This window comes from Onychomys torridus, chromosome 2 (genome assembly GCF_903995425.1).
Source record: "Onychomys torridus chromosome 2, mOncTor1.1, whole genome shotgun sequence".
NCBI classification, from domain to species: Eukaryota; Metazoa; Chordata; class Mammalia; order Rodentia; family Cricetidae; genus Onychomys; species Onychomys torridus.
This window is the reverse complement of record NC_050444.1, coordinates 112,507,165-112,529,733: the sequence shown is the minus strand read 5'-3', so window position 1 is coordinate 112,529,733 and position 22,569 is coordinate 112,507,165. Positions and strand designations below refer to the sequence as shown.

The following is a 22,569-nucleotide window of genomic DNA, read 5'->3' as shown; positions in this document are numbered from 1 at the left end:
AAAGGCTTGAGCCATGGCCAAGCAGTTATAATTAATATAAGACTCTGTGTGTGTTTACTTGGGGGATGCAAATGGGAGAGATTTGTCCCCACTGTAGGCCAGAACACAGGAAATCTTCTGACTACACCCTGCTGTCTCTATGTTCTCTTAACCTCCTTGCTCCCTGGGTGTCTGAACTTCCATTTACATCTTCTCCATTTCTCTACATCTTGATGCCTTTGCTTCTCTATCAGACCCTCAGATTGCTGCCTTACTCTCATTCACAAAAACAGAAGCTCTCTTTGTGAAGGGAACACTACTCCCTGCTTCCTGGCTTCACATCATATCTACTTTCTTCATTAACTGAATATGGTGTCTACATGCTGAAAATGATTCCTTCCTCCTCTGAGTTCTTTAGATTCTGATTGTCCTTTCTCTCTCTAGTGTCCACATCCCAGCAGCACTGACAGATACTTCCCATTAGCAATAAAACAATGTCAAGCAATTCTCTTTTGTCAATCAAACAAGCAATGGTGGACTCCATCTATTTTGAATAGTCATCCTCCTAGGGTGACCATGCCACTTCTATTTCTTTTCTTGACAGCCAAGTTTCTTCAGTGCTGTGTAAATATTCTTGCTCCAAAATGGTGTCTGACTTGATCATCTTAGCTTGAACATTGATGCAATCACTAGCGATTGTGTGACTTCAGATGGTTAACTTCTTCATGCCTCAAGTTTCTCTTTTGTAAAAGGGAAAGGGAGTATGGTCACTACATTTCTCATTAGGTTGTTGTGCAGTGGTAATTCATAATAAGTTCTTGACACAGCATCTAGTGAACGTTCCCTAAATGTTAGTTGTGGCTGTTGCAACAAACAGCATTTACTCCTCAATTCTTATCTTCCGCCCTGCTATTATAATAAAGTAGCTTTCACTGAAGCTTCTGAATATGGCCACTAAAACTGATAAGTTGTAAACTTGATCTCCAGAGAAAGTGATGGGAGGTGGGCTTCTTGGGAGATATTGAGGTTGTGAGGCTGTACCTTCATGAGTTCATTAATGCACACATGTAAACAGTTTGGAGTATTGGGTTTGCTTTCTCTCTCGCCATTCTGCTTTTTACCATGTGAGAACACAGCAAGTGGACCAATATCAGACACCAGCAGATTGTCTCTAAAACTAGGAGACATGGAGTACTGTTCTTCATAAATATCTTAGTCTGTAGTGTTCTGGATCATATATAGTAGAGCCCCCAAGTCATGGTATAAATGCACAGTTTTAGTCCTGTCCTTCCTCCTCTTAAGGCCATGCAGATGCTTCCTCCCTATTTTAAACATTCATGGCCTGACTATATCGACAGCTTTCACAGATAACTGCATGGATTGGAATTCCTCAAACTTTCTAACACCCACTTCTCTCCCTCTCTAAAGGTGATCACAAACACACACAGCATACAATACCAGCCACACTGCTAACTCCATCCTTACCTACTTCCCCAGCATAGACCAGCACTGTACTCCTTATGAAGGCACAAACTCATCACTCTCCCCTTTTACCTGTCTTACTTCTCCTCTAGGACAGCTGTGTGGCTCTTCTCTACCTTTTTTCAGTCATTTACCAGATAGCTATTGAGCGTCCATATGTTCTAAACTGTTCTATGTGCTTACCACCTGCTGAAGAGGATGCTTTAGGCAGCTCGTAACAAGAAAACAGAGATAATATGAGACAAAAGATTAAAGAGTAAATGAAACCAAAGACAGAAATAAAATTAAGTGAGATAAGTTTATTAGTGCTCCAAAGCCCACTACAAATAAGTTTCCAATTTGCTTTACATACTCCATGAAACAAAGGGGTTAAGGGGCATTTTGAAAATTGCTCAATATGATAACTATAAAAAACAGAGAAATTAATGATTGGTTGGGTTCTCATACCAGACAATATCTATCCCATCAAGCCCACATTAAGAGGGCTTTACATAGCCTCTTAATTGAGGACTAATTATCACAGTACCAAAGGTGATATGCAAGCTGCTAAGAGATAAATGAAATCAAATCTTACCCAGCTATGATGCCTATAAACCACACCAAAGACCTGCATGGTAAGACATCCATACAAGTGCAATAGTGGCATTTATATCTTGGTGATAACTTACAGCTATCTAATTGCACCCAAGGTCTGCTTAACAGGAGGGAAATCATGCTTAGTACTATAAACCTAGCCAACTACACATGGTTTGTGAGGCCACAGATCTTAGAAAACCTACAAGCTCCCTTTTACTAAACCAGTCTGTAGCAGGAATCTTAACAGGTCTTATTAATAAAACCAAACCTGGAGCCAGGTATTGGGGTAAATGCTGGAAGATCAGAGAAGCAGAACAAGCCACAGCCACTTCACCTTGCCAATTCCTCAACTGGTCCTGTTTCCTCAGACTGGAAGCCTCTCAGTCCTCATCCAGAATGAATCTCAGCTAAACTGTGCTGCTTAAAGCCTAAAATCTTAACCAGCCAAATGCTTCTAGTTTCTGGTCTTCACACCTTATATATCTTTCTTGTTTTGCCATAACTCCCTGGGATTAAAGGCTCACTTCTTGGGATTAAAAGCGTGTGTCACCATGCCTGGCTATTTCCAATGTGGCCTTGAACTCTCAGAGATCCAGAGGGATTTCTGCCTCTGGAATGCTAGGATTAAAGGTGTGAATGCCACTGCCTAACCTCTATGTTTAATATTGTGGCTGTTCTGTCTCTGACCCCAGATAAGTTTATTAGAGTGCACAGTATTTTGGGGAACACAATACCACCATACCAGTGTAATTCCTAACTGTATTCTAAATATTTATCTATATACCTACAGATAAGTATAAATCGCACCTATCATCAAAGAAGCTTCTTTTAGCAACAGCTGGAGACCATTATACAAAGCCACAACTGTTAAAATGCCGGGAACAGCTGACTATGTGGTGCCTATCCCCAACTGATAAACATACAAAAAACAAAAACAAAAACAAAAAACCTGCTCTTGTCTCAGGAAACATCACTGAAGATGAGGTGGAACGATTGTGAGATCCAGAGGACCATCAAGTCTGCTGTGAGACTTCCTTCTAGCTATTATAGAGAAAACTATATCCATGAAATCTCAACAACATGTCTGCCTAAACAAGACTTAAACAATCTGAATAACAGTTACTATCATAATGCAGACAGGAGAAATCTCCAAAGGTCCCACTGCTAGATAAAGAGCCTCAGGCAATCAAAAACTGCTGAGAGAGACTTAATCCTTCCTGGGGACTAGTCTCCTGAGTGATTATCCAATACTGAGTGGCCTGCCCTAGAAATATATATAAGGACTCAGTAGCTTATATTTTATATGTTGATTTGTTCATGTGTATACATAACAATGGTTGAAAAAAAAAGAATCCATGAATTTAGGTTGGACATGGGAGGAATGGGAGGAATGGGAGGGTGGAAAGGGAAGGATAAATAATGCAAACATATTGGTTGAATATTAAAAGTAGGGCTTTATGTGAAGTCATTGAAGTTCCTAGGTAAATATAGTTCTTTCCTTATGGCCCCTCACAGGTTACATAACTTGTTTGATACTACATCACAGGGTCAAGTTGCAAACTCTGGCTCCACAACCGTTACCTCAAAGTACATCTGAAAACCAAATGCTGTTTTCCCCCAGCAGCAAGCGAGTCAACTACAGACCTTCATGCACGGCGCCCATAACAGAACAAGCAAGACCCCGCAGAATCTGCCTCTTAACAACCCCCTGGCAGTTGCTTTGCTTCAGTTTAAAGCCAAGTTACAAAGTCCTTGAAAGAAAATGGTAGGAGGAGAGAAGCAGAGCATGAAGTATTAATAAACCTCATAAAATCATTACCTTGTCCCTTAAGTAGCCTCTGAAGTAAGAGCAGCGGGGAAGAACACTGATAGTGGGATTTTGCATGCCCCCTCCTAATACACTGTACATTTCAACAGCTAAGAGGGTATGAAAATTTAACAGAATTTTAATGTCTTTCTAGGTTTCATGATGCCACAAAGAGATCATCTTCATTCTGCTTACCACAAGAACAGATGGGTCACAGAGAAGGTGGGTTTGTGACTCATTACCTCCCAGGACCTGCAGAGGCTGTCTGAGTGGCAGGCAACCTTCTGGATCAATAGGGTTCAAGGCAAGGCAGTGCCTGCCAGCAGGCCTTAGAAAAAGTCATTAGTCAACCAGTGACCTGGCAACCCCACCACAGCAGCCCTCTGATGTGGATTCTCAGAAAGGTTGGTCTGTGCTGAGAAACTGAAAAGGTCATTGGTATGCAGAAGTCAAAACTCACAGAACTGTGGTGAGGGAAACCACAGAAGAACCATGGAGTCAGGGGGTAGGTCACCTCAGGAACCAAGGTCACCACTTACCATCTTTGTGACCAAGAAAAGTGAGGCAGAAGAGTGATGATGTTTCGCATGCAATGCTGAAAGGTAGCCATGTATAGGGGAAGCCTCTCAAGAACACAGGATTAACCCACCTCTAAATGGATGACAAAGATGTCATGGGGTCTGCTGTGCGTAGGATCTAAATGTAAGTCCTATGCCAGACCCATCAGGAAAAGGAGAAACAAGCTGAATTGTCTAATTTAATTCAATTGAAACATGTGTAGTCTTTCAAGGCATTTTTCCCTTCCTTCTTTCCTGAATGTCAAAAGCCATTTATCGCTTCAGCTTCTGCTGTGGTACTCAGAAAAAGGAGGCGTAAGCAAAGGTGAATAGTCTCTGCCAATCAGCACCAAGGGGCTCCAGTGTCAGGTAAACTGGGACTATAATCCTGCTGCATGACTAACATGCTTGACTAGGAAAGGCAATTTCAGAAGATAAGAGAACCCCAGACTGTTCAATAGTTTCTCAAACTGACTACTACATCCAGGGCCCTGCTCTTGTAAACATAACACTCCCTACCCCACCCCTGTGGCTTTTATAAATGTGAGCCACAGAATAGTGCACATGACTTCCAATGCAATCTGGGTTCTTCCTGATCTTGAGCTGAGCATTGAGGTTAGGCCTAGTAGACTCCAGAACAGACTCAGCTGTTGTTCTTTTACCCTATGACCTTGATCAGAACCACCTATGATTTAGTTTCCTCATCAGTGGAATGATACAATCTTATCTACCAAGACCGGTTAGGGAGATGGGTAAATTAGTATTAACAAAATACCTAGAAGTGATTGATACATAACACATAAACATCTGTTTGTTTTATTGGTCCTTAGGAACCAAACACTCTAGTCAAGCAAATAACTATTAAGTCTACAAACATATGAACCACAGAAATGCTGCATTTTTCCATTCCCTGTATTTTAAACAAAAAGATGTGACTATACATATATTCCTGGTTTTAAAAAAAATAACCCTCTATCCCCTTCTGTGGTGATATTTTATTTGTGTACCCCGATAAAGCTTATAAAAAAAAAAGCCAGCCACTATATTAAACATAGAAGTTAGGCAGTGGTAGCACATGCCTTTAGTCCTAGCATTCAGGAGGCAGAGATCCATCTGGACCTCTTTGATTTCAAGGCCACACTGGGAACAGAGCCAGGCATGGTGGCACGTGCCTTTAATTCCCAGCACTAACCATGGAGGTCTGGAGGTTTGTACAGACAGACAGGAAGTGACAGAGCTGGGCAGAAAAAGGAAGTGATGTAGCTGGGTGGAGAGAGGAAGTAAGATGGCAGGGACAGAAAGGATATAGGTGTGAGTATGTAGGAAGTATCCCTCTTTTTGGCTGAGGGTTTCTAGCAGTAAGAACATGGCTAGCTTCTTTCTGCTTCCCTGATCTCTCAGTTTTTACCCCAATAGCTGGCTCTGAGTTGGTTTTTATTATTATTATTATTACTATTATTATTATTATTATTATATAATATTATATAATAATAATAATAAGACCATTTAGCAATTGTCTTACACCTTTCCATGTTCCTCTGTCTGCATTGCCCTCTCAAATTCATGGCCTATTTTGATTATAACTGTTACACATATATGCAATACATATAAATATTACCTGCTGAGTTCATTTTGTTCCTTACATGTTATGATTTTAGGGCTGACCACTTTGTATGAGAAAAGAGATTATGAGGCTCATCCCTGGAAGAAGCTAATCTCCCTCTCCCGGCAGTCATTTGTTAAATGTACTTTGTCTAGGGGTGGGACTCCATGAGATTTTCTCCTTTCTGAATTAGCATGTCTACTGATATTGTCATTGTTCAGGTGTTGTTTAGGAAGCCAGTCTCACAGCAAAATATCTGGTCCTCTGACTCTTACAATTTTGATGCCTCATCTGCCATGATGTACCCTGAGCCTCAGGTACAGGACTTCTGTTGCAGATATATTCACTGGGGCTAGTCTCTGCTGATGGCTAGCTACATTGTGTACCATTGTGGTTTTCTGTAATGGCCTCCATTTGCTGTAAAGAGAGGCTTCTTCGATGATAAGTGACAATTACAGTTTTCTGTAGATGCTCTTCTAAGATCCATGACCCCACTAGCCCTGAGGATTTGGCTAGGTTTACGATAACAGATATGATTTTCTTCCTGTTTAGTGGACCTTAAGTCTAATTAGACAGCTGCTGGTTATCTCTAAGATATGAGTGTGACTATTGTACCTTTAGGGATATCTTGCCATGCTGAGCAGTGTTGTGGTTCGTAAGTGTCACAGCTGGATGGAACTACTGATTGCTTCCTTCTCTTGGCAAATTAGTATTTTCTGGTACTATGGAAGCTAGCTTATAGGAAAGAGGCTTTCAGGTTAGATCCAGCTTAAATAATCTGAGTCGTGTGTACTAAGTGTTGGTGTCTTCAGCAACAGGGACTTGCCTTCAACCTCTGAGAGGTAATCAAGGTCAATAGCAAGCCTAGATTGTTTGGGGAGTCACTTGGAGTGCCCTGATCAACAACTAGGAAGGAGGTTTCTCATGCCTGGTACTGGGGATTTTGTTAGGTAATACGTGGTCAGAGTCTTAGGCCAACCCAAGTGGTATAACTTCATTTTATATATAATAATAACAATATGTGTGTATAATAATATATATATATATATATTACATATAATTTTAGGTAAATATAAAATAATATGATTGCTTGAGTCTTCACCAAATAACCTTGGTGCTTTTTGTTCCTCCCCACTACCTAATTTTTAATAATCAAATATACATATATAATAGCTTTAGGGACTCAAAATTTTGGGCAACTGGGATAATAATGACCATATTCTGTATCTTAGTAGCAATTCAGTTTTACTTTCACATAGTACAAGATTGCATCTTCAGTTTATTCTTTTAGTTAAGGATATATAACTGAGTGTGACTATACAAAGCTAAGATGGACAAAATCATCTAAGTTTCATCTTTCTCAGTAACCTTTGGTCTTAATGAAGCCACTTTTCTTAGAGCATGATTTGTAGCCACACTGGCCTCCCATGGTCTCTCTCTTCTCTTCTCTTCTCTTCTCTTCTCTTCTCTTCTCTTCTCTTCTCTTCTCTTCTCTTCTCTCTCTCTCTCTCTCTCTCTCTCTCGTTGCTAATCCCTCTGTCTGACCACTCTTCTCACCCATTCATTCATCATCTGAATGAGTCCCAGTTTAGTTTAAGCAGAACTTCTTCAGACATCTATCAATCACATAAACATACATTCCTCACAGTCCCATCAGCCTATTTTTATAATATTTACCACAGAGGCACTGTAGTGATTTATAATGCTCCAATCCTACAGAAGCAAGCTCTAGGAAGTGAGAAACCTTGTGGCCTTTGGTTTGTTTGTTCTCGGAGTCTAACAGAGCACAACACATTGAGTCAGTGAGTTAGAGCTAAGAAGGAAACAAAAGATTATTCAATCATTAATATAACCTTATCTTGCACACCATGAGCCCACTTCCTGTAGTGTTCCTCTTCTGAATACAATTATCAAAGTTCTTTAAGGGTTTCATCCTCACTGGATTGGGCCTGACAGCAGTCCAGTGATGGATCTATTTGTACCACACCTTTGTATATGCTATTGAATGCTGTGTTGGTTAATTAGGTGCTTTTTATTGAGTCCTTTCCATAAGTCATCACACATGCATCATCCTTGTCCATTACAGCCCTTCAAGTATCATTACAAATGAAGAAACCAAATTACAGAGCAGGTTGGCAACTTACTCATTTTATACAGCCAGTCAGTGGTGTATCTGGGATTTGATCCAAAGCCTTTCTCACTTGAAAGCTCATGATTTCTGGATTTCCCCAAAATGAAACAGAAATTAAACTCACTTTGAAAGTTTGAAGGAAAAATAAATAACACAGAGAAAATATTCTTTAAAAGTTGTAAAATATTGTAGGAACATTAATCATGGATTATTTTCCTTAATTATCACCAAAATAATTTGAACTTTTAATTTGCCTATGGCTATATGCTCTTCAGTTCATGATAAATCAATCAAATAAGAACATTTAAAAAAATCACCAGACATATGTAACTGAAGAATTTAAGCAACCCTGTAAGCTAAGATGACCTCTCAGGGTCTAACTGTCTTATACCTTGCTTGGAAAAAGGTTATGTGATTCTCAAGGGGAGTTTAGTAAAAAGCACTTCCCAAATTTAAATTTTGGCAATAATTACTGGAATTATTCCAGAGTACTATCTTTAGCATATATGACCTGTCATATGGAGGCATTCAAGCTTAGAGGAATGGAGAGTTCTTATAATAATAACAATATGTGCTAGAAAACTGTCATATGATAGGAGTTTCACCTGCATTATTTTCTTCATATTTCCCAATCTCTGCATGTTCAAAAAGCTCAAGCTGAATATGGCAGAGCTTGCATGGCTCATAGGTGGCAGAGTCAGAACTGAGATGAAGACCCCCTAAATCTGGTCATAAGGAGCACCCTTAAATTAGGAAATAACTAATATATCACTTAATTATTCTTGTTTTTCTACATCAGCCAGTCATGTTAGGAGACTGATTAATCTCCTTGGCTACTTGGGCAAAACATGACATTGCTGAGGAAGGCCTCTGGTGTCAGGTGACCTAAATTACATTCTTGATGAGTGGTTCTTCCCATCCATCTGACAACGCTTAAGACTGCATTAATAGACAACATGGTTGAAAACCTCAAACAGGAGAGCTGGCACAGAATAGTGAAAGTCACAGGGACATGCACTTGGTGGTGGTGGCCAGTGAGGATGTAATAGGCATGATTTCTTATCAAGAAAATTGAGCACACATCTTTGAGTCTCGGTTCTTATCTATAAGTTGAGGGCACTGAAATAAGATCTTTATTGTTCCTTCGACCTCTGATCTCCACTGATTCTTTGGAAGGATGAAGGCAACTGCTGTGGGATGTTCAAGTATGTCAAATGTGTTGCTCTGATTGGTTAAAATAAAACACTGATTGGCCAGTAGCCAGGCAGGAAGTTTAGGTGGGACAAGCAGAGAAGAGAATTCTGGGAACAGGAAGGCTGAGGCAGAGAGAGCTGCCAGCTGCCACCATGACAAGAGAGATATAAGGTACAGGTAAGCCACAAGTTACGTGGCAAGTGGCACCTGGAGAAAAGCTCTCCAGCTACAGGCAACTTGAGAGTTAACCTTCCTGCTGAGGATTTCCAATCATCTTCCAGATGCCAAACTGTAGAGAGGAACAGTGCGGACCCAGAAAGCCTCTAAAACCCATTACTTGCCATTATCACATCATGATGTGGTCATCACTGCTCCCTTGTCCTTCTGGCTCTCTGGGGCTGTTCCTGGAAGGGACAGTAGCTGAAATGGTATTTCTGGGAACCTAGAGGGTGGGAGTGCAGTGTTGGAAGAAGGTTGGGAAGTGAGTGATCCTGTCCACCAGGTTCAAAGGCACACTTAAAAATGTTAACAGCTAACATTACTATGGGCTGCATAAACCATGTCCCGTGACACCTGAGATCACACTTTATCTTCACACTTCACAACAGACATTTATAGAAAGGAAAGTGGGTATTGCATGTGATTACAGAAAAAAAAATGGTGACAGGACATAGACAAACACTCGCCTTCACAGAAGCTTCAAACACACACAGTGGCCCTTGTTGCCTTCCATTTTATTTGTGGATTGGCATAAGAAGTAATTAGATCCTCTCTCTCTCTCTCTCTCTCTCTCTCTCTCTCTCTCTCTCTCTCTCTCTCTCTTTGGTTTTTCAAGACAGGGTTTCTCTCTGTAGCTTTGCGCCTTTCCTGGAACTCACTCTGTAGCCCAGGCTGGCCTCGAACTCACAGAGATCCTCCTGCCTCTGCCTCCCGAGTAAAACAAGGCATTGAAGCAAATTTTGCTATGATGAGACTCTTACCAGTGGCCCATCTTCAAGAAATGGTAGAAGTCCTACGAGATATCAGTCCCTTGTCCCCTCTCCTATCCTCTCTACCAATTTGAAGAGACCCCCATTCTTTCATGCCTCCATGCCTCTGCATGTGCTATTTCTTCTGCTGTAGAAGGCATCCCCTTCTTTTCTTACTAAAGGGCACTCATATTTTTCAGTCAGTTTTCCAGTACCACCTCCTGAGAAGACATCCTTGGTATCACCACCAACATCAACAGGTCTTACACTGCTTCTCCATGGTACTAGGGACAGGAGTATCACAACACACATTAAATGTCCTTTTTTTAAGATTTTAAAAATAATTTTAAACTATATGTAAAGAGTGTGTCTGTGTGGAAATATGTGCACATAAGTTTAAGTGACCTCAGAAGCCAGATATGTTGGAACCAATAGGAGCTATAATTACAAGTAGTGGTGAGCTGCCCAATGTAGGTGCTGGTAACTGAACTCGTGGGTCTGCTGCAAGAATGGTACACACTGCTGGGCCATCTTCCCATCCCTCTTATTAAAAATCTTGATAGCATAAATTTATATATTTAATCCATATCTGCCTGAGTAGATAAGAGATCTCCAAGCAAATGGGTGAGGTTCCTTTTGTATTTTGCATACTTAGTCTAGTGCCCAACACATGTGAGGCAAACAAAGTGATGGCTAGTTGCATACATATATTATTACATAGATCATGACTCTAAGTCATTCCCTCAGGCAGAAGACAGACTTGAAAGGGTAAAATTAGTCCATATAATATTCAGAGGATATTTCCTTTTCTTTAACAATTAGAAAGACATAGTTACACAAGATGGGTAGGAAGAAGAAAAGTAATAAAAAATGCAGTAAGATCAAAGGCTCAGAAGGTACTGGGAAGGCAAAGTCTGGGACAGTTGATGACCTCCTTTTGGACATAGGAGAGAAACAGTGTAACATGTCCCATATAGCCAATAAGAGGCTGGAAGTAACTGTGGCTAAAGACTCTCCAGGCTTCCCAATGCATATTAATATAAACTTCACCAAAAATAACAAATCACCAAGATAGAGTGGCAGCAACAGGCTGAAAGGAGCCCTTGAAAGACAGAGTGTTGACCACAAATCACATAGCTTGTGAATACCAAATGAAAAGCAAGCCTTTAATAAACAAATGGACAAGTCCTTGGTAGCATGCCCCATTCTAATGGGAACACTTAAAACAGGGTATATTAGGAGCTTAAGAAGGATTTATAAGCCCCACAACTATGAACAGCATCATAGGATTCAGGATCACCACACTAGTCGTGACTCATATTGCTAGTAGAAAACCTTGAAGAATATTACCACAAGGGGATCTTCTCTGGTCTCTTGCATATGAACACTCCCATTTCTGACTTCCCATCACTCACTAATTCCATCCAAAAGAAGAATCCCTTATCTAATGCCTATATGGCTCTGCCAGGTCCAATTGCATCCTGGACACAACATCAAGACAGGCTTATTGTGGGTGTCTTCACCTACACTCAAGGGGGTAGGCTCACTCATCCTCTGAACCAAGCAAATCAAATGAATCATGTATGAGAAAAAAATGTAATTAGATCTGCTTCCTCTTCGCTTTAGCTTTGTAGATTGCCAGAGAGTGGGTGGGTCAGTGTCATGAAGAGCCTAGTATCTAGCCAGATTGAAAGCAGAGGCAAAGGACCCACAAGCTCTGACATTCACTCCGACCAAAGCCAAGACTGCCAGTTCCTCAGGTGAGTTCCAGAACTATTCCATTCTAGTTAGAACTCCGAGCAGACAGTGGGGAGTTGTGGCATCTCACATCTCAAACATGTACTTGTCATTCATCAGTAGTCTTTACTTAAAAATTTGAACCTACAGTGCAAAAATATTTAAACCACTGTGTCAGTTGCTGCAGGATTTATGTTACTCTACAGAAAAGTAAAGGTTACAACCTTCCTAAACTTGTTTGTTGTTAAAATCATTCCTATCCTGGAAAGGTCTCTGAAGGAGTAGCCTCAGGTTTCAGCTTATTGGTCTTCCTGGAGTCCCTTCCTGGAGATGTTTGTGAAGATCTCTGTGAGTACTGCCTTTGTGAAGTAAATCTACTAGATCATCTAGAACCATCGTTTACCTCAAAGAAATGATAGAAATTCCATAAAGCTTTTGGAATAACTAAAGCTATGAAGATATTCTTTATCAAGCCCTTCATTCACTCATTCATCAGGCATTTCATCAGTACTTACTCTATGCTAGGGGATTGTACCCACAATGTAAAAATACTTAAAATATGGTGTTATTGACAAAAGAAAACCAGTTTAATAAAATGGCACCCTCCTTTCCCTCAGGAAGGTCTCTTTCTCCACATTTGTCTTTGTTCCTGTTTCTCAGTTCAGTCAGCAACTCCACCTGGTCCCTACATTTGTTCACTGCCAGGCTTCCCTGATCTCAAAAATGAATGATCTGTAAGCTAGTACACAGAATCTTTTGACATAACACAACACTAAAGTGCAAATAATCTCGCAACAATTCAGTTATGCTGATCCAATAATTTTCAAGGCATGGTCTTCTCCAGTAAATACAGTAAAATGCTTTTCCCAGGAAATAAAAGAGCAACTGAGATTTGTGAAAGGGAGCCTGGATAATCGATTAGAACAGGTGGGATGCTGTTTCTCTTCCTAAGGACCCACCCCCTGCTGATGTCTTCCTGCCTGCCTGCTTTGGATAGATGCTTGGGATTAAAGAGGTGACCTGGGAATGATTTGCCTGAAATGAAAGGTCAAACTTTACTGACACTGATCATTTTATTAGACTATGGGTGGATAATCCCCTCTTTAAAAAAGAAAGAAAAGAAACATGCCAGGAAGGGAGAAAGATGAGAAGAGGGAGGAAGGGGGACAGATAGAGTGGGTTGCACTTTCTCCATCAGTCACAACTTTAAAACAACAGTCTCTAAATACATTTTCGATTACATTCTTTTAACTCACAAAATTATTTTCCTTATCTTCCACAATGTTCCATAACCAAACCAACCATGAACCATTTTTTGCCTCGTCCTTGAGATGCACCATATAAATATCATATTTGATCACTAACTTACACTTCATAAATAATTTATTTCAAAAGCATTCCTCCATAAGACTCTCCATTGCTGAGGTGTTCAGTTTTCAGGGAAAGCATTTATTTACAGCCTGAGCCAAAGAAGGCTGGTAAAGACTTGGCTAAAAGCTGCACATGGAGAAAATTATGGTAATTGTATTAATGCTCAAATATACAGCACTTGATGCTCAAATCTGCTAAAAGGTTTTGTGCTATATTGCCCACATCTTGACGGGCAATGAGACCACAAGAAGTGCTTAATATTTGACAGAATGCTTCCGAGACTCATCTTTCATAGTTCCAAGAACTGTGAAAGAATCTGGAAGAAGCTTCCAGAGGAATTTCTGAAATTCAGACTTTCCTCTTAAATGTCTTATGCTTTGTGTTCACACTGACTCCAAGCTCAACCAGAAAAGAAAATCAAAAGAAATATCCTACAATTGATTCTGACAAATGGTTGAGTTTTAATTTGTGTAGGACAAATTCTAGTTCATGATATGAGTCCTTCTGACATCTATTAAAAATCCATTAACTAAACAGGCAAAATCTAGTAAAGTTACTCTGGAAATTTTCGGCTAGGTTAACATTATGGGCTTTTAATGAATATTTTTGTAATTATCACTCTACTAGAAGAACTAATATACTAATTGAACATGCATCATGTACAAGATTAGGAAAAAATAAGAAAAATACCAACATAATTACAAAGTAAAGGGTTTGGGGATTTAGCTCAGTGATAGAGTGCTTGTGTAAGGCCCTGGGTTCAATCCTCAGCTCCACACACACACAAAAAAAGTAAGAATTTAAGGTGGATCTAAGTCACCTAAGATACTATTAAGACCAGTAGATATCCTTTACAGCTTTTAAAAGCTGGAAACACTAAGCTACTAATATCATCAGTTCAGCTTACTCACTCACCAATCACACAGTAATTCCAATACAGTAATAAGCATGTCCTAAGGATAGGATGAGATATCCAAGGGTAAACAATGAAATGTTGTATAAACAAATTCAGTCTAATAGATAATCAAGACGTGTACACAGGTCATCAATGCATACTTCGTTTAATTTGCCATGGGAAAATTCAGGAAGAAACTAACCGTTTTGGGGGTGGGAGGCAATACTTATTTTCAAAATGACTCAGATAACTAAAGTGACCATTTGTGTTCCAGTACAGTGTAGTGATGCCGGCTGACTTAGAGCTTCTGTTCACGCTTATTGGTTATTAACCTCTGATTCGTATCTATAAGCAATCTAACCTATGTGAAACAAGGCATGTGGAATATAAAGCAGTGAGAGGAAATAGGATCACTCCTCAGATGGATTCTACTGTATCTCACCCTGACCCAGGTATGGATGCTTGTCCCAGTGTAGTTCAAGTTGGGTTTGAATGCTGAGCATTCTAGTGCTGACTAACCCTACCAAAGGCCGGTTGTAGCACTGTATCAGCTCCCTCAGGCTAGAATGTCCAAAGGAAACAAAGGAAATGCTGATACAAACTATGAACCTTGAAAGTAGTTAAAAGAACTAAATCTCAAGTTTCCTATCTGTAAAACAGGAATATTAAATTAACAGTTTTATGAGGACAATGTATGTTGCAGATGTAACACAAATTGCTGAATGGTCTTATTAATAAAACACCCAGAGCTGGACGGTGATGGCACATGCCTTTAATCCCAGCACTCTGGAGGCAGAGCCAGGTGGATCTCTGTGAGTTTGAGGCCAGCTAGCCTGGGCTACCAAGTGAGTTCAAGGAAAAGGTGCAAAACTACACAGAGAAACCCTGTCTCAAAAAACCAAAAATAAATAAATAAATAAATCACCCAGAGCCAGATATTGGGGTGAAAACTGAGAGTTCCAGAGAAGCAGAAAAAAGCCAGCCACGTTCTTACTGCTGGAAAATCCTCAGCCGAGGAGAGAGCTACTTCCTGTATACTCATGCCTATATCCTTTCTGTGCCCTGCCATCTCACTTCCTCTCTTTGCCCAGCTCTATCACTTCCTCTTTCTGCCCAGCTCTATCACTTCCTGTCTGTCTGTACAGACCTCCAGACTTCTATGGTTAACTAGTGCTGGGAATTAAAGGCATGTGCCACCATGCCTAGCTCTGTTCCCAGTGTGGCCTTGAACTCACAGAGATCCAGATGAATCTCTGCCTCTCGAATGCTAGGATTAAAGGCATCTGCTACCATTGTCTGACTTGTATGTTTAATATAGTGGCTAGCTTTTTTTCTGTGATCCTCAGATAAGCTTTATTGGGGTGCACAAATAAAATATCACCACAGAATGTAAACCACCTAACCGGGGACCTAGAAGTCAGCTGATGAGCTTTCTTCCTTTCTTCCCTATCCCAAGCTCCAGGCCTTCTCTACCAGCCCAGATCTTTGGGTGGCTTTGGCTGAGCCACAGATATCGCAGCGGCCAGCACACTTCTGCTTACTGTTTTGGCTCCGCGCCCTTGTTCCAGAGCTAGCTACTAGAAGAGGAGCTCACAGACTGCACACCATGGCTAGCAGTGTAGGTGCTTACTTGTATTCTCCATGGAGTTTTTCATAGAGCAATCATGAGTATTCCACTGCAGAAAAGTAGGTTGGTCTGCAATAGTCAACTACAGGGGTCAAAAGCTGCAGCAAATATCACTTGCTGTCTACCAACTTAGAAGAACAACTGACACATTTCAATAGGAACATACACAGGCACATGGCTACCCAGCCAATAAAAATTACCTTTTCTAATCAGATCTGTAGCACAACGGGGTCTACTGAATGTGTGCTGGTCAACAAGAGGTAATCAGAAGTGAGGTTATGTTGCCTCCAAAACAATGTGCATCATGTTTCTTAGGTCATTTTGATTCTTCCATTTTACTGGCTGGGAACTGTTGAGAGCTCAACAGAATTGCAGTAATAGCCACTTATTTCTTTTTTCTTCCCTTAGAGACAAATGAGCTGTCTTTCATAATCAGTACACTTTTAGATCTTGTTACAATTCTTAGTCAGCATATTAAATAAATTAAGAAGGATTTCTAACTAAGCACATATGACCTAAATAACGACTTACCAGAATACTAAGTAGTAACTATAGGACATAAACACCTCCCTTTGAAATGACCCTGTAAATGTTAAAGGCTAATCTGTCATAATTATATTTACCTGACACTGAAACTCTTTCAGCAGGTAAACACCTACCAGCCACTCAGAGCTGTCCCATCTAGTTAGTGCCACATCAAGTTGGGTGTCTGTGACTCAGCAATCATTGGCTCACAACCTACTTTCTGTCTTGTTCTTGATTCTTCTAATTCTGGCCTTTCCATTCTACTTTTTACTTTTCTTCTTTTGTGTTGTTTCTTGAGACAAATTCATGAAATTATTTTCCCACTTCTGGAAATGACCACTGATGATGTCATCCTACCCCTGATGATGTCATCCCTGGCTGCTCTATGCACGATCATCCGGAGTTAGCTCCACTATGGGTTCTGTACTTCCAGACACATGTTCACAATTTATATTTCCATACAATTTGAACAAGTCAGAAAACTACGGCCTAAAGACATGGTTTATCCATCACAGCTGACATATTCTGATAAACCTAGTCTTGAAAAGAACTGGATTGAGTTCTCATAATTTAAATTCAAACAAAAAAATCACAAATATCCTTGTATATCCATATGAATGACACTCTTTGGATTTCCCATTCTTTTACCTATTTTGCTGTAATTATCACCAATGAGATCTTCCAAACCAATCATCTTCCAGAAGCTGTCATCCCAGCCTTTCTCTGCTGAGTACGTCCATTTGCAGACCAAGGAACAGAGAGACCTAGAAAATTGGAGAGAGGTAGTATGTGAATATTTGCACTTGCATCTACATTTATTTGACACATGTGGGATAATTATGAATTATAATAAATATTAGTTATTTGAAACTGAGTAAATGCCTCAAATTTAAATGTAATATTGGTACGGCTATATTAAAATTGCTCTATCATTCAGCATATAAAATATTCATATATGAAATGGCATGGCATTTGGAGCATGTTTCAAAAATAACACAATAAGAGGAAGTGAATGGTGCTCTGGATGGATGAAGAGGATTGGCCTGGGCTGCTGGCCATTGGAGCAGACACAGGAATTCACAGGAGTCTTGATGTCATCTATTTTTATATACCTTCCAAGTTCTCTACAATAAAAATGTTTCTTTTAAATATCTCCTATAAAGTAAACAATATGTCACTGTAATCCAAATCGACACTTCAATACTAGATGTATTTTCCCTTCAGCTTCATTTCTCGATGTTGCCCTTAATATTCTATATTATTCTTTTAAAATAACCCTTATGTCTTTGAGAGTATCATGTTCTTGCATTCTTCTTTGCCTCTGCTCCACCACTAGCAGCTTAGAGGCCTCTCCCCACCTTCTTCATCCTGATGGCTCAAACTCTTATTTTAACCTAAGATGAAACTCTAATTTTTGCTTAAATATTCCTTTTCTTACCTCTCAGAAAATAATATACATTTAAAAATACACACACACACACACACACACACACACACACACACACACACTCATATATGTAGCTAGTGATAGAGATCAAATTCAGAGCCTTATGTGTGTCAGGTAAGCACTGTACCACTGATCTACATCCATGCCCATAGAGTATACCATATATCATGACCTTTATCACACTGTAATTAACCGCTTTTTCATAGGTATTTCTTCAATTTATTCTCCATATTTTGTCCACAAACCTGTAATATCAACCTTCCCGTGAACTCTTTGTGACATATCTGTGTCTGCCTCTATTTGTTCTTAGCCATTCCCATCCCTGCATTCTTGCTTGTGCATTACTAAGTCATCGGTACTCTCCTGCATTTAGCCTTTCTTTCTCACTTCCCTTTACTCATCCTAGAATGGTCTTCCCACCATCCATCTGATTCCTAGTTAATTATCATAAGTCATCTTAGACTGTCTCTCTGCAGAAAGCCCCAGGAGAGGGCATGTTGAACAAAAAACCTAGTCTGGACATATCCATGTCTTATACTGACCATTGTAACTGTACGCTTATTCTATTCTCTATCTCTCCCACTAAAAGAGCCACCTTTTCTTTACAAAATATCCTGCTTTTCTCTGTATCCCTAGTACCTACTTCATGAAGGTGTATATCTATCCATAATGAATACTTATTGAATAGAATCATTAAAAATATATTTTTATATTGCCACAAGTATGTGGCAAATGAAAAGAGGTCACCACCATGCTGTTTTAAGGATAAACCAAAACCCATTTCCTGGACCCCAAGTCTTGATAGAACACATTCAGTCATAGAGAACCATTCCCTCAGTTGGTTTAGTGGCTACTATGACCCTGGTGCTATGGTAGACCTTAGTGGTAAGCAGTCTACACAAGACCCAGTCCTTTGCTATCCCAGAAGCAAAAAGTGTAACTGGGGATACAGACATTCCTTGAACAATTATACATAAAATCCTAGACTAACAAATAGCCATGTTTTCTAACAAAAGTACATAGAAAAACAAGAGACTTTAGTGGGAAAATCTGATGCAATCTAGTGGGGTGTTTAGGTTGGGAAGTATCAAGGTAGGCTTCACAGAGGAGGGAACAATTTACTAAGTTCTAACTTGAAAGTAAGCAACAGACATTTATCATTAAAGATTGGTGCATATGTGGCATAGACAGCAGAACAGGTCCAGTTGTGCTCAGCAGCAAAAAAAACATCCAAGGAGTGTTTACAGCATCACAAACAATGTGTATGTGCTAACTCATTCCCTTGACTTAAGCAAGGCCACCTTTTTTCCCTAATGGACGAAGGCGGGAGCCAGTTATGAGGCACGCTCTCTAGTACATGGCAGTTCAACACCCCCTAGAATGACATCAGAAATTTCTTGGGGCTCTAATATTTTATTGGAAAGAACAATGCTATGAGCAAAAGACAAGGTCAAGGGATTGTTTCCAATGGCATAAGCACATGGGCCAACTCTTCACTGTCCCACACCCCATCAACATTCAGAGACTCCTCTACCTGTACTTTGGCAGTAACTTCCACCTTAGTTAACCATCGCTGCTGTCCTCATTTCTGTCCACTTGGTAAACTTCAACTCTTCATTACAATCCAGTTCACTGTTACTCCTCTGTGAAAGTTTCCTTTGACCTCAAAGCCATACACTTTGTCCTTATTTAATATTCCCGGCAAGCTAAAGTTATTACACTGTAGCTCTAAACAGCTCAGGGAAGGTGACAAGGTCTCAGTCTTTACACCTCTACATAGTCACACCCTTTGCTATGTACCTTGGCAGTGGAGTACCCCTATATTATCCAAAGGGCCTCCTTTACTTCTTCTAGATTTGGGGTAAAGATTCAAGATTGCATTTTGGTAAAGAATGACGCAGAAATGATTGCATGCCAGTTACTGGTCTAAATTCAAAGATACTTTGGTTTTTTTTTGCCTTGTTCTCTTGAACCATCATCATTTCCATAAGGAACTCCTGCTGAGCTAGCTCATGTATGGTATCAGAGAACTGAAAAGACGGCAAGGATCAGCTTAATCAGATCTCCATCGCACCTATAGATTGTTTTGTGTCAGTTAGGATTAAGTAGTTATGAGTCTGGTTGAGGTGAGGACCACCCACCAGGACTCAGAGTCAATAATCTGCCCAAGAGCCAAATAAATGACCATTGGGTTCAACAATTAAAACTTGATGGTGGTTTGCAGCTGAGCATTATTAATTCACAATATAAGTAAATTAGGCCAAATGTATTTTTTCTCAATCAAGAAAAGAATAGTAATCCTTTATTTATTACAGTAAATTTGGATACTAGTCAGATAATATTTGTTGGAAGAAAATGACTGAACCAGGAGTCAGATGTTTTATGGATACAGACTCCTCTGAAAACCCATTCTGTATATATAGCTTACTCAAGTATAACTAAGCTCTGTCTCTCTATCTCCTTCTTTCTCTCTCCCCATTTTTTCTGTCTCTCCAACTCAGTTGCAACTTACATTATAGCCAAGGCTAGCCTCAAACTCATAGCCATATTCCAGCCTTAGTCTCCTGCATACTAGGATTATAGACATTTGCTACTATGCATAGCTGGTCCATTTTATTTGAATCTCTTTAGAATTACTTGAAAGATTACTAGGATATCCCTGATGCAGCAAAATCAGTAATGTTTAAAGAGTGCATCTAAGGTCACAGGCTCTCAGTGGCTCTCTAGAAGAGAGCTAGGATTTATCTTATCAGTGAAAAAAGACAAGGTACTAATAGCAGAATAAATAGTGTGACTTGCCCAGAAGCTTCTACTAAAATCTAGGCTTTGACAACCCTCAAATTATTTTACTGGGCAACCTGCCCTCCTGGGCCTCTTAACTACTGGCCAGTTTCCTCACAGTCATCCAAAATGTCAGGACAGGAATTCTGTATCTTTCTTATGGAGGTTTTTTTTGTTTGTTTGTTTGTTTGTTTTTTAATGCCAAACGACCCTAAAATGTACACAAATACCAAAAACATAGATCCATCAGTATATCAAAATAACACAATGCAACACCAGATAAAATGGTACCTATAGCTGGGCATGGTGATATGTATAAGGGAGCAAGGGCACTTGAGAGATGATGTCTAGAACATCCAAAAGAGGCAGAAATATTGAAGAAGAAATCATGAAACTATTTGGAAAACACAACCATGATGAAAACCACAAGAGATGAGAAGGAAAATACTAGAAAGATTTCTTAGAAGAAAAAAAAGTAACTCAAAATTAAAATTTAAAGTTTAGGTTGTCTGGTTAGCATGACAGCTCAGCTGGTAAAAACACCTGCTGTGCAAACCTGATAACTTGAGTGTGATTCTCAGAACCCACATAAAGGTGGAGGGCAGAAATGATGCAAACAAGTAGTCCTTCAGGTTCCACATGTGAGCTATGTCAAATGCATGTCTCTTCCAACACAAACACAAATGCACACACATGTATGGCCATGCACCCACTAGTGCTGGTAACAGTAAATATTAAGTTTTCTACAGATGAACTACCACTGGCAGGAGTAGAAATCAGTTCGATGCCCTTGGAATAGCAGGTAAAGCAGGGGCTTATAGGAAGGGGGAAAGACACAAAGATGAGAATAGCAAGGGGCGGGGCATAGCAAGGGCGGGGCATAGCAAGGGGAGGGGCATAGCAAGGGGCGGGGCATAGCAAGGGAGGGGCATAGCAAGGGGAAGCCCATAGCAAGGGGAGGGCCATAGCAAGGGGCGGGGCATAGCAAGGGGAGAGCCATAGCAAGGGGTGGGGCATAGCAAGGATCATAACAAGAATTATAGGAATCCCAAAAGGGATTTTTTTAAAGCTAAAAAAATAAAAGTAAGAACAGATGAGGAAGATACTATAAACAAATACATGCAGTACTAGGCTCTTTTTATACTGTACCAAGGTGAAACTTAAGCCTGCAGATTAAAAGTTCTCATTAAGTTCAGGAAATACTTGAATTTCAAGAGTAAACATAAAATTACATGCTGCAAGACAGCAATACGAAGTTGCATACAAAACCAAAGGGCCCCAAAGAAGCTATGGAAATCTCATCTACAACCCTGGAATGCAGAAAACATGGAAATAATGTACAGATCACCAAGAAAGGCTGATCCAAGAATCCTACACCCAGACAAAATATTATTCAGCTGTCATGGGAAAAGGAAAACATTTTCAACATACAAGCGTTTAAAAAAGTAAAGTACCCACATAGGCTTTCTGAGGACAATGCTTGAGAAAACACACACATTATGCCCTGGTTCAGAGTAGCTATGTCAGCAGAGAGAAGAGAAACAAGAGGAATAGAATGACTGATTCACTTTTATGTTGTTCATATCATCTTTCTTTCTCCAAATATGTATAGTTATATGTGCACACACATAAGAATGAATGTTTATTTGTATGTGCTTCAACACATACATCTGTGCAAAACAGATTTAGTCTAAACAGATGATGATAATATAAACAATGTTTGTAATTTTGAGTTTTCTGAAAGCACAACAGGCATGCTGTATTACAAGTAAAATCCAAGGGAAGGCCTGGAACTGAAAAAAATTAGGTAAAGCCTCAAAGTCAGAGGTTAAGTAAGGGGCATGTTTTAGTTTATGTTGCTGTCTCAAAATACCACAGGGCTGACAGCA

At 39.9% G+C, this 22,569-nt stretch overlaps 1 protein-coding gene across 3 annotated transcripts in view; it reads right to left on the bottom strand.

Moving 5' to 3' along the window:
* The window catches only part of Fggy (FGGY carbohydrate kinase domain containing), a 405,205-nt gene that overhangs the window by 234,389 nt on the left and 148,247 nt on the right, over window positions 1–22,569 (bottom strand). For all 3 annotated transcript variants that reach the window (XM_036180113.1, XM_036180114.1, XM_036180115.1), the window contains exon 6: window positions 17,101–17,216. In XM_036180113.1, the coding sequence (XP_036036006.1) occupies window positions 17,101–17,216 (116 nt within the window). The remainder of the gene's footprint in view (window positions 1–17,100; window positions 17,217–22,569) is intronic.